The sequence below is a fragment of the Chaetodon auriga genome, chromosome 11 (assembly GCF_051107435.1).
Source record: "Chaetodon auriga isolate fChaAug3 chromosome 11, fChaAug3.hap1, whole genome shotgun sequence".
Taxonomy (NCBI): Eukaryota; Metazoa; Chordata; class Actinopteri; order Chaetodontiformes; family Chaetodontidae; genus Chaetodon; species Chaetodon auriga.
In genome coordinates this window covers 25,436,522-25,449,011 of record NC_135084.1, presented here as the reverse complement: position 1 = coordinate 25,449,011, position 12,490 = coordinate 25,436,522, and the positions used below count along the sequence as shown (strand labels likewise).

General features: G+C 42.0%; 1 protein-coding gene across 2 annotated transcripts; it reads left to right on the top strand.

The window, feature by feature from the left end:
* The first annotated feature begins 4,119 nt into the window (after positions 1–4,119).
* Positions 4,120–12,259, top strand: LOC143327797 (high-affinity choline transporter 1-like). Of its 2 annotated transcripts, none has more exons than XM_076742284.1 (8): positions 4,120–4,359; positions 7,909–8,025; positions 9,620–9,775; positions 9,939–10,087; positions 10,198–10,341; positions 10,681–10,834; positions 11,205–11,422; positions 11,623–12,259. In XM_076742284.1, exons 1-8 carry the CDS (start codon positions 4,176–4,178, stop codon positions 12,181–12,183), a joined length of 1,683 nt encoding a protein of 560 aa, XP_076598399.1. In that variant the 5' UTR covers positions 4,120–4,175; the 3' UTR covers positions 12,184–12,259. The 2 variants fall into 2 exon arrangements, with proteins under 2 accessions (XP_076598399.1, XP_076598400.1); XM_076742285.1 differs by lacking the exon at positions 4,120–4,359 and adding an exon at positions 6,241–6,580.
* Positions 12,260–12,490: the final 231 nt, after the last annotated feature.

Sequence of the window (12,490 nt, the reverse complement as noted above, 5' to 3'; positions counted from 1 at the left end):
AAGAAGGAGGACTTTCAGGCTTGGTTGACTCAGGGGTCTCCTGAAGCAGCAGACAGGTACCAGGAGGCCAGAAGGGCTGCAGCTTCAACAGTCGCTGAAGAGAAAATCCATGTGTGGAAGGAGTTCCGTCGGTCTATATTATTAGAATATTAATGCTTTAAGTCAGGTTACACCGATGTAAAAAAAAAAAACAGACCTAACAACATAAGGAAGTCAAGAACAGTAAAAACTGTGGATACGTTCAGGTCAGTCAATTAAATTTCACAGGGAATAACAGAGCAGGGTTATGTTAGCTGTCATGTGTTGGTTTGATGTTGGCATATACAGGTGTGTGTGTGTGTGTGTGTGTGTGTGTGTGTGTGTGTGTGTGTGTGTGTGTGTGTGTTCTGAGCTTCTGGTCAATGTAGAGATGGCTGAAAGGAAGAGAACTAAAGGAAAATATAGCAAGAAAGATAAAAAAGAATTAATGATAATAGATATACAGATATGTAGATATAAAATATATTTTAATTAGTAATACTAATATTAGTGTCATGGGTATTGATTGATTTTATTACAATACTACAAAAATACAACAGAATCATTACTATTCCCATCTTTCCCTTTCCCCTCTTGTATGTAAGCATGTATTTATGTATGTATACATGTATGCGTTCAGATGTGCATGTATGCTTGTATGTAAGTGGTTTTCCATGGAGGAGTAGATGCTATGGTGATGGTATGTGTTGAAATTATAGTTGACAGATGGGCAAAAAAGAAAAAAAACAAAGCAAAAAACTTTTTGTAGCCAACTAGAAATCCTCTTGTTTGGAGGATTTTCAGCTATTGTTCTGAACAAAAAGGTTTCTAGTTCTAGTGCTGCTTGCATGCACTGCTCTTTTGAGGTCTATCTCTCATAATCAATGAGGTTTAGGTCTGGGGACTGTGAGGACCATGGCAAACGTTCAGCTTGTGTTGTTATGTTTTAAACTGTTATGTTTTAGCAGAGTTTCTAGGACTCAAAACACCAGGTCAGGAAGGCAGGTAACAGACAAAGCAAAAATGCTGACCGAGGCACGTAGCGATTCTCAGGTCTGGTCGTTACCATACAGCAAGGCATTCGGCGAATGCTGGTTGAAACCCTGTCGCTTATATACTGTGTACACAGGTGAGTCTTGATTTCTTGATTGAGCGCAGCTGTGCTCAGGAGGAGGCTGGGCCCAACCTGTCGGCCACGCCCTGCAGTAACACAGACCCAAACTCAATAGACAGGGGAGAGACAGACAGGAGACAAAAGGAGGGGAAAACACAGGAGCACAAAAGGACAACCATCTTGAGGGAACTGCGTGATAATATGGGGTAGCAAAGAGTTAACAGAACTACCTTGCTGGTAAGGGAACGCGTCTTTTGGCCCTACAAGCAGAAAGACATTGAACACCATGTGGCTTGAAGTGGCTCCTGTTTGAAACAGAAGAAGAGCAGCGGAGAAACTAGAGCACCGTTGACTAACATCATCACAACTCAGCCATTTGAATTAGTGTCAGTTGATTTCCTGCATGTTGGCAAATGTTCAGGCAGGTATGAATACATCTTGGTTGTTATTGATCACTTCTAAAGATTTGCCCAGGCCTATGCCACAACCTCCAAGTGGAGTAAAATGGTGGCTGATAAGATATTCAATAATTATGCACTGAGGTTTGGATTTCCCCTGCGTATATACCATGACCAAGGAGGAGAGAGAATCCAAAAACCAGCTCTTTGCACAAATTAAAAAGAACTCTGGAGTGTCAGGCTCGGGAACAATGCCATACCGTCCCGAAGGAAATGGTCAAGTTGAACGCTTCATTGGTACACTCATTCAGATGCTGAAAACAGAAAAAGACCAATCAAACTGGAAAGACTCCTTTAGCAAGTTGATATAAGAAGAAGGTGCACAATTCATTTGCAGTCTGGACGCGGAGGGGCGAACATCTCCTGCTCCAACTGCAGCTGGGAGGGCATTTGTGCTGCTTTATGAAGCTGAACATACACTTGCATACATTCATGGACTGCGCCTCAAGTGATGACTGTTGAATATGCCAACACAACTACATGGTGTGCACTGAAAGTTGTAAGCATAAGGGGTATTATTTAGTCTCTGTACTTACACTTTGCCCCCTTACAGGTGAGAAAGTGTTCAAAAGTGCAGTTTGTGATTTTGGATAGTTTATATCCATTACTAAGCGCGTGCCGATGGTAATTAGATGCAGCGGGAGTCGTTTGAAATACGTAATTTTACTTTGCCATTTTGCGTGCCTGTAAGTTAGCGCCCTCTGTTTCGCGTGGTATTGGTCGAGCTATGGTCATCCTGGAGTAGACCACCTGATCAGGATAGAAATGTCATCTCAAGATAAAGGTGATCACTCAGAACAACTTTGTTGATTTTCAGTGACCCTTCGCTCTAAGGGGACAGGTGGACCCAAACCACGGCAGCAATGTGCTCCGCACAGCTTAGCCAAGACCCCCTCATTAGCCTGTCGTCTTGGTGTGCACCACACATGCACTCTCCCACTTGTCGAGAATATGAAAGATGACTCATCTGACCATATCACTTTTCCCACACTGCTGTAGACCTGCGCTTGTAGTTTTTGCACCAGTGAACTCTCAAATGTGTGTTCACCCTCCATCTTACTGTAACATCTCTCTCAATGGACTGTTGTTGCTGATCACATCCTGCAATGAAATTCTTAGTGACCTGAGGAACAGCTGCTCCTCTGTTTTCCTTCACACTGTCACACTAATGCACAAGCATCGTAACCATCAAATGTGCGCTGTTGATTTTCAGATCAAAACTAAATGTCACTACTTTACAGACATCACACACACAAAAGCAACATACATATAAGCAAGACATTCCTCCCCGTCAAAAAATCTGATAAAGTTTGATGTGTAAATATTTCAATCTTGAAGCTGGCATCACCTCATTATTATTACAATGCTTGGCAAACTGTAACCAATACCTCAGGATATTTGTAAGGCCTATTTGATTATTATCCAGGCTGCAGGCCTTCTGTAAACACAGCTGAACCAGATCATAACGGTTAATATCTGTGATAGACTTTGCACACTTCCGTGAGGTTCATGCTGCAGTCAAAGCGCACATGCAAAGTGAGGAAGTCAGAATTTTTTTTTCATTGTGCTGCCATCTTTGACTTTGCGTTGTTTTCCTTTCTGTGAAGGAATTTTCTATCACAGGCCTTCTCTACAGTTAGGAGCCGAAAGGTCTCAAGGCTGGACAACACAGAGACCTCAGACAATCACACATCAACATTCATATTTAGAGACCATTCTAGCAGATAAGAAGTCTCTCCCTGTGTCAGCCGTAGTGACCGTAGGTCTTATAGATAAACTGTACACACATAGAGAGGACCTTTGAAGGAAGACTGCTCGACTATTCACAGTTTTAATAAGGAAGTAGGTCAAAGTGTCCTCAGAGAGGTGGAAGTCAATGCAGACGTAAGTACAGTAGGAGCTAATGTTTAGTTTTGACTATCCAATAGAGTACTACAAATGTAGAAGATCGGTAAAGAATATCCATAATAGGGAAAAATTCAAGGAGCAGAAGGGAGAGATGTGACACATCTTGAGGATTTGGTGTGGGTGGTGTACTGGTGGCTTGGTGTGTTGCTCATCAGCTTCTCCTTGATGCATCAAGCCTGCAATAAGTACTTGTGCTTAAGACCTCTGAAATCTCCTGGTGAACTCCTTCCTTCAGCTCACATGAATTTCCACCACACTTTCCATCTGAGTTGCTGACAAGGATTGTCTTGTGCAACCCAAACATCTGTTATTAAGTGTTGCCTTAAAATTCAAAATTGACTGACAAACTACACAAGGGTTGGGTCAAAGATTATCTGCTGTTCTAACGTACTCACTAATTCAAGTCTATTTGTCATGCCATGAATGGAAAAACTAAAGCCAAAATGATATGGCCAAGATGCTCAAGCATGCATAATGAAATGCAAGATTAAATTTTTGTTTGCTGGCCAAGAAATGAAACCTGAAACCAGAGGGCGTCAATTTATTTTCAAGGTGGAGCACATTTGTTCTTCCTGTTTCTTGTCTGGTATGTTATCCCTCATTCCAAAAAATCCTCTCACCCAGTTACTCAGCTCATTGGACATCAGCTAGTGTGGAAGCCATTCAACCAGTACATCATGGCTGTCAACATCCCAGGAGTGATCGTCATGGTGCTTTTCTACCTGCTGGTCCTCGGGACCGGCATCTGGGCTTCTTTCAAGTCCAAAAGGGAACAGAAGAAAAGTGCAGCCACTGGAATGGACATGGCCCTGCTGGGAAACCGCAGCATTAGCTGGGTGGTGGGAGTCTTCACAATGACCGGTGAGGAGAGCACAAGTGACAAAACTGGGATGGAGACTCTATTACTCTATATTCCGAAAGGTCCTGATTATTAAGGAATTTATTTATAAGATTATAAATATTTTTGAAATTCTTTATGGGATAGGTGTTATATCTATTGGCTGCTAAATCACAGAAAAGTCTAAGCAGCAAGATGTTTTGAATGAATGTCAGTGAACACACAGATACATGTGAATTCCAGATATCTGTGAACAGATTCTGGAGTCAGCAGTAAGGATGAAAACACTTGCGTTCCTACTCAAACAGTCCACAAAAGCCTAATGGAATATAGGCTACAAAACATTAGTTTGACAAATGGTTGTAGTTTATTAGCAGGAACACAAAAACAGGGTTACACTTCAGGATGTTGGTAGTTTGCTTTTTTTTTTTTTTTTTGTCCTAAAACTTAGTTAAGAAGTTAAGAAGAATGACCAAAGCATTTCGTAAACAAAGTTCTCTTTCACAATTAAAATAAAATCTCATATACAGGTAGTGTGTGGAGTAGAAACTTTGCTATTTTGCCCTATATCAAAGAAATTAATGTTTCAAGCCTCTTTTGGGTCCATTTGGTACCACAAGCACAGACAGAGGCCTACTCCATTGAGCACTACTACTTCACTTGAGGAGCCAGCAATGCTATTAGGGTGGCCTTGGCTCCCCTGCCACCCCCGTAGTGATGCCCCTTGCCTTCCTAAATTATTAAATACATATATCACACTAACCTCTGCGTTGAATGGAGCTTCTTCTCTTTGGTGAGGCACCTGATGTCACCTGTCACCTGATGGTAGTAATGATAATGATGATGCTACTTGCAACTTTCCAGGTTTTCCAGGTTTTGGATCAGTCAATCTTGAGCAGAACTTAGTCTTTGCAAGAGTCAGTTTCGAAAAGAACTGCTCTCAGAAGCAGGTTGTTGCTTTGCAGCGCAATGATTTCATGTTGTTGGTTGTCAGGCACATCAGGAGGTTGTCTCAACATTTTTTGTTCTTGCAGAGAAGGGACACAGTGTTTTTTCTATTATCTGCACTTTTCACTGCTTTGATTTCACTTAAAATGATTTCACATTTGAAAGCAGAGAGCTGGGAGCTGCTGGAGGTTGAGGTTCAACTGAGAGCTTCTTAGTAATGTCCACCACGAAGGCCAAATCACACAGACACTTGACTCACACTTTAGAACAGTTTGACTTCTGGTGCTAGAAGACACTCTACATAAATTCTCCTTCTGAATGAGGATTTAGCTCCTTGGCTATTAGCTCTCTCACCACAAAACCTGCCTGCAGAACATTGTCTCTGTCAGAATGAGGTCTGAGGCACAGTGGGCTGCCTTTTACTTTAACTTTTCTTGTCCATTTCTTTTAGAAAGGTTGACACTGCATACTAATGTTGCAGGTTTGGTACATCTGACAAATGCAGACACTGCTCTCAGACGAAGACATTCTTCACTCTGAAAGTGTTTCATCCTCTCGCTTTTAATGTTCTCTCAAAGTGCTTGCAGTAGTCGCTGAAGAAAAATGAGAAACAATTGTCTGGCTGTTATAAAAATCCTCCATAAAAAAAAACCCATAAAAAAAAAAAAACATGCAAGAAGATCACCATCTGACCATTGGTGACAAAAGGAACTGGGTCCCTAGGCGCCGCTGTCGGCTGGCAGCCCACCGCTCCTGGTCTGCCATGGAGGAAGGACTTACCAGGATGGGATAAAAGCGGAGAAATAATTTCACCTAAGCATGGTGTGTGCAGTTTCAGACTGTAACTCTGCTTGTTGTGTGTAGTGATTAATAAAGTAGTGATTCTTCTTATTATTATTATTATTATTATTATTATTATTATTATTATTATTATTATTATTATTATTATTATTATTTTGGGGTTCATGTTTTGTATGTTGGCATGGTTTAGGCAAACTTAAAGAAATAGGGTCACAATTGATGTCACTTTTGGGAAATGGTGTTTCTGACTCATTTGCTGCCTGGAGTTTCACCTTTGGCAGAGAGATTTTGGACAGGCCACAAGAAGGACATTGAAGGAAAGACATTTTGTTTCACCCATGTGTGTACACAAAGTGTGTATATATACCTTTTTAAACTGAACGACCACACTGAAGAGTGGACTGGCTGACTGGACCAATGGAGCAGTTCCAGAAGGAAGGTGGGAGAGAGATTGGCTGATCCAAGGGTCATCGGAAGCAAGACAATGACCTGGTGGTGAGTTAACCACACACACACACACACACACACACACACACACACACATCAGATAGGAAAGGATCCTTTCACCCAGGGAAGTTTAGATCACATTTTCATGTCTAATGCAACATACAGGCACAGGCAGGAGGGCTTGCGGGCCTTAGATCTAAGATTAAGCACCAGTCTAGGTTGGCATAGTAGCGCAATAGTAATTCATACTCAAGGTGAGAAAATCTGTTTTTTCACCTTGAGTTTTTTTCAGTGCTGCACAGGTGTGTGAGGCATAAAACCACAGCGATATCCTTGATATATATTAAATAGGACAAACCATGACTCCGGCAGGTTGCCGGATAAGGCTCAAGATTGAATAGCTAACTGGGCAAGTGACCAACTATCCAAGGGCCTCAGATGCTCAAAGGACCTAAGGCTCCCAGGCTCCCAGGCTCAGGGGACCTAAGGCCCCCAGGTTCACGGCGTGACAATTATGGTAATTTAATTAATGGCCAATTCTGCATAAGCAAAATCTAAATAAAAACTGACTATAAAGTAAACCCCTGCTGTATTACCCTTTATGTCCTGTCTTGTAAGGCCCTGGGTCAAAATCTAGTTTTAATACCTTCATTATTTTCAGTTGATATTATGCTTTCATTGTGGAAATTCTTAGGTACTTAAAGGCAAACATACACAATGTACAGAGAGTTGAAGGAATTCAGTCAGTAGTCAAACCTCCTTCCAGCCTTCCTACTATCCTTGTTTGATTGAGCTCTTGCTCGTACTTGTTTCTCTGTGTCTGCAGCATCCCTGGTCAGCTCCTGACCAACTCCTGAGCTATCTGGAACTTTCTTTGGATCGAAACTCCCCTCCTGGCACTCTGAACTCCCCTTGCTCAGTATTCCCTCACCAATTTGCCTGCGTTGCCTGGCTCCCTCAGTGGCTCACGGCTCAGTCTCTGTTCTCTCCTGGCCAAGTGACTCTGCTACATTCCCCCCTGCACCTACTCCCTGCCCTGCCTCAGCTTCTGTGTCTTGGGTTCACAAAATTAGTTCTGCGTAAATCTCTTCGTATGGGACAAAACAATTCAGCAGCACCATAAACTATGATAATATAATGAACTCTCTTCCAGTGTTACATCAGATAGATCTCTTTGAATGTGTGAAGCACAACCTGTAATTACCAATTTAGTTTGCTATTAGAATTTTGAGCACATGGTGTGATCATGACCTCATGAGATGAGCCCACTGAAATTTTATTGATGATGATGAATTATCACTCAAGCTTTTGTCTTCCTTCCAAATAGCTGCTGTCTGTCCACTAAATGACTTGCCGTGTGTTCATCCATCCTGTAGCTACGTGGATTGGAGGAGGCTTCATTGTTGGCACAGTTGAGATGGTGTACACGCCCTCCATGGGACTAACCTGGACACTCGTGATGTTGATGGCATACAGCTCGTCTTTTATTATCAGTAAGAGTTTCAAATTCCATCTGACAGGATACTGTATCTTCATGTTTCATTAAACAAATATTTCCAAGCAATATCAAAAGGCAGAAAATATTGTATATTACACAAGATTACTGATGATCTTGGCAACCTCACAAACTGACGTTACTATGTATATATATGTACTGACATGTATAAATCATGTCATTGTCAGCAGTTAGGCGACTGTGTTCACCTATGTTTACACAACCAAGCTATATATTTACAGAATGCAATAAGCCACTGTTAATCAAATGCTGAAGACCTCCAATTTGGCCACTGTACTTAAAAGAAAATCACACCGTTGTTCCAGATTTTAACCTCCAACAATCTACTTTGCATTTTCAAACATCGCGCCTGGATATCTCATCCCCAAAACTTTGCACTAATGGATTTCCTGGTGCAGATACAGCTACTCTGATACCATATTTTATATATTACCATATTTCATATTTCTCTGTTTCACCATACCTGGTCTCTGTTTCCTGAGTCTCCTTGAACAGAAGGCCACAGTCTTCCAGTTAGCACCAGGACCCTTCCAAGCCCTTAACCTGGTAGCAGCACAGATGGAGAGTACACATGCAGATGCTCAGGCAGACTTCAGTGTCTGGACGGCAGTCTGCTCTGCAGGTCCCCACAGCCATTCCACCTTCACCCTCAGCAGTTCAGAGAGTGGTGCCCTGCTGGACAGAGCTCCGGGATGAATTTGGTCATGTAGTTGACCATTTCAAACAACTGCTTGAGCTCCTATGCATTTTGATGTGAAGTGTGAGAAATTTCAACCACTTTCTCTGGGTCAGGTCTCAAACCATTCTCATCAGTGGTGTGGCCCTTAAAGTGACTCTACAGCTGCAGTTTGGAGCCAGCCGTTTCGATCAGTTTCGTACCTGCTCCAGACACCTATCATGGATCTCAGTTTCTCCATGAACTAGGGTGTCATCCATGTAGGTTTCTCTTCCTTCCAGCCCCTTTCTTTCTTACATTTTCTACTGGAAGATGCAAGGCGCAATTGTTATCCCAAATAGGCATCTGCAGAAGCCATACCTCCCAAAGGGAGTGATGAAAGTGCTTTATTTACTCAGTCTTCATGAAGGGGAATCAGCTGTGGCATGGTTTTGTATATTGTGGGTAGCACATACTTTTTTCCTGCTTCACATGGAAGCAGGCATCTGAGATGCACCAGGTTTTCAACTAACTCCACTGTAAACCCATCCCCGCAATATTAGATGCTCAGAGCAAAGTGATGTAGAAAAAGAGCAGGAAGGTTTGTAAATGGAATAATGTGGGGTGGAGAGACGGGTCGAGCGAACAGACAACCCAGGAGGCTAGCGTCCCATGAGAAACCAGAAAAGAAAATAGTCTTTTCCTATAACTGAACAAGTAGTTTTGTTTCCTGAACCTAAGCAAGTATTTTTGGTGCCTAAGTACAATTAAAAAAAAAGCATATTGCCCTTTGATGGTACAGCCAGATATGAGGTTTCAACCCAGTCATTTTCCCAGTCTTCGTTAAGACCAATTAATGTATTGCAGCTTGAAGACATTTTAATTGTTATGTGATCTGTCCTTTTTTTAAATCAAGCTGGCTTGGTGCTTGTCAAGCCAATGAGAGAAAGAAACTATGTGACGATGATGGACCCTTTCCATATCAAGTACGGAAAAGTTCTAACAACTGGACTGAGCCTGGCCTCACTTATTACTGATGTGGTCTGGGTGTCCGCAACACTGCTTGGTTTAGGTACAGTATATATATATTTGCTACTGTGTGTTTACTCTCCTTTAATCAGTTCAGCACAATTAATGTATACATGGATGTAAATTCCTACCTCTTCTACTATGAAATGGTAATTTTGACAGAAAGACATGGTCATAAAATGTCCCTGATGGAATGTGTTTGACAGGAGGAACCATGAGTGTGGTCCTGGATTTGTCCAACACTGTGTGCATCTGGATCTCCGCTGCGGTCGCCATTATCTACACGCTGCTGGGAGGCCTCTACTCTGTGGCCTACACAGATATTATACAGCTTGTCCTCATATTTGTCAGCTTGGTGAGTTTGGCTTTTTGTTTGAAGGAACTTACACAAAGCACCAAAATCTCCAAAGGATGCTTTTTAAAGATGTGTGTGTTTATCATTTACGTTTTCATTTGTCTCTGCAGTGGCTCTGTGTTCCCTTTGTTATGATGAGTCCTTCCACCATGGACATTAGCCAGACACTGATGAACAACACCTTACACGCTCCCTGGATTGGTGAACCAGAGCTGAAAAAGACCTGGATCATGATTGATAACTTCTTATTCTTTGTAAGGAAGCAACAATACAGCCTACATCCAACACAGTTCAGTCTGGTTTTGATGGATATCTTCAGAATGATGATAAATAACATAAAGATTTAAATAGTAGACTGTTTTTCATTGTAACTAAATAATTAGAGTGGCTGTAATTAAAGACTATTATCTGAAACAGCATGTCTGTACGTGTCAAGGTGAACTATCCGATGACTACTGTAAAGTAGAACAGACGATCCCTTTTATTTGAATAAATGCTTCACTAATAATGGCAGGCAGACATTTTGCCACATTTACCTGATGTGAACGTCACATTCGTGATTAAATGAATCAACTGTCTGTTTTCGGCTTCAGGCTCTGGGATCTCTGGGATACCAGTGTCTCCATCAGAGGACCTTGTCAGCTTCTTCCACAAAAACAGCCAAGCTCACATGCTTTGTTGCAGCTTTCATCTTTCTTGTATTTATGATACCTCTTATACTGCTCGGGGCAGCCACTGCATCCACAGGTATTAATAGCTTCTACATACTGGGGTAAACTGTGAAACCTGAAGTCGATACTTTGATTATATCAATGACATGATGAATGAATTAACATTTGCATTAAAAGTCAAGGAAGATGGTCCGTCTGTGTTCAACGTTTACAGCAGCCACCATTCCCTCCAAAAATAATAAAGACATGATGCTGTAAGGGATAGACTGACTGACTGACTGACTGACTGACTGACCATCCCCAGATCCACTCCTGTTGTGTGGCTAAAAAAAGTACATAATCTTACATGTTCCACAATAACAGTGCTTAGTTCACCTTCTTAAAATCAGTCAAACAAATAACAGGAGCATTTTTCAGTCTTTCTTTCTTCTGTGTCCATGCCTCAGACTGGAACCAGACTACTTATGGTTCTCCATCTCCATATGAACGTGGGGAAGCAGCTTCCGTTCTGCCCATCGCCCTGCAGCACCTCACCCCACCCTTCATCTCCATTATTGGTATTGGATGTGTGGCCGCTGCTGTGATGTCATCAGCTGACTCCGGTTTGCTTTCTGCAGCTTCTGTCTTCACTGCTAACATCTACAAGAGCATCCTGAGACCTCAGGTGAGAGAGTTTGCTATTGTGAAGGTGTGATGTTTATTTTGAATGAAAGGCAATGGAGTGCAGGAAAGTATCAATGGTATAAAGTGACATGATGGAGAAACAAAGTAGGAAGAAGTGAAGAAGATTGGAGAGAGATATCTGAAAGCAGGATAGTCTCAGTCTGTTGAACTGTTCTTCTTCCTCTCTTATCTCTTCTTCAGGCATCAGACAGAGAGAGTCAGTGGGTGATCCGTGCTTCTGTGGTGGTCGTGGGCTTGGTTGGTACATCACTGACCAGCATGAAAAACAGCGTCATACTGTTCTGGTTCCTAAGTGCTGAAATGGCCTACATCATCATCTTCCCTCAACTCGTCTGTGTCCTCTTCTTCAACATCTCCAATGGTTACGGAGCTATTATGGGCTGCCTGGTGGGAGTTGTTTTAAGACTGCTCAGTGGAGACCCATCTCTAGGAATAGCACCAGTCATCCACTTCCCAGGATGCACTCTTGAGGACGGGGTTTATGTCCAGTACTCTCCAGTTAGGACCATCTCCATGCTGTCTGCCATTGTTGCCATCTTGTTGTTCTCCTACCTGGCTTCTGTGCTCTTCAACAAAGGCATGCTTCCTGAGAAGTGGGATGTGTTCAACGTGAAAGCCCACCAATCACCACAACCACTGACACCAACAGATGCTGCCACAGGACAGAATGAGAATGAGACCTTGAACAGAAACGACTCTGAGATCGAGGCATCAGAGCCAATGATTAGCACAAAATGTTAGTGTTCCTGTGTGTACAGTAGTATCTGTTCTAGCATAACATAGACGAGCAAATACTAGTGAATAGCTCAAAGTCACTCTGGAGATTGTTGTATCCAAAATATAAATGTATTATGAAAAGTGGATCATGTCTCTCTGTGTTTTTTTCTGCTTATTGTTCCTCATCATATGTTTGCTTTTCTAGGTTTTGACTAAGGATTAGAAATATTTTTTAATAAAGAAAATCAGAATACAACGAGTAATACGTGACTTTTGTTTGCATTGAGCTGTTATGACCATAACAAAGGAAACTTTGGCTGAACCTCATAAT

Excerpts from the sequence above, each read along its gene's own strand:
- LOC143327797 (XM_076742284.1), top strand. The coding sequence starts at position 4,176 with ATGGCTGTCAACATCCCAGGAGTGATCGTCATGGTGCTTTTCTACCTG. Across the intron at positions 4,360-7,908 it reads GGGAGTCTTCACAATGACCG|CTACGTGGATTGGAGGAGGC; the intron begins GTGAGGAGAGCA and ends TCCATCCTGTAG. Across the intron at positions 10,088-10,197 it reads TCCTCATATTTGTCAGCTTG|TGGCTCTGTGTTCCCTTTGT; the intron begins GTGAGTTTGGCT and ends TTGTCTCTGCAG.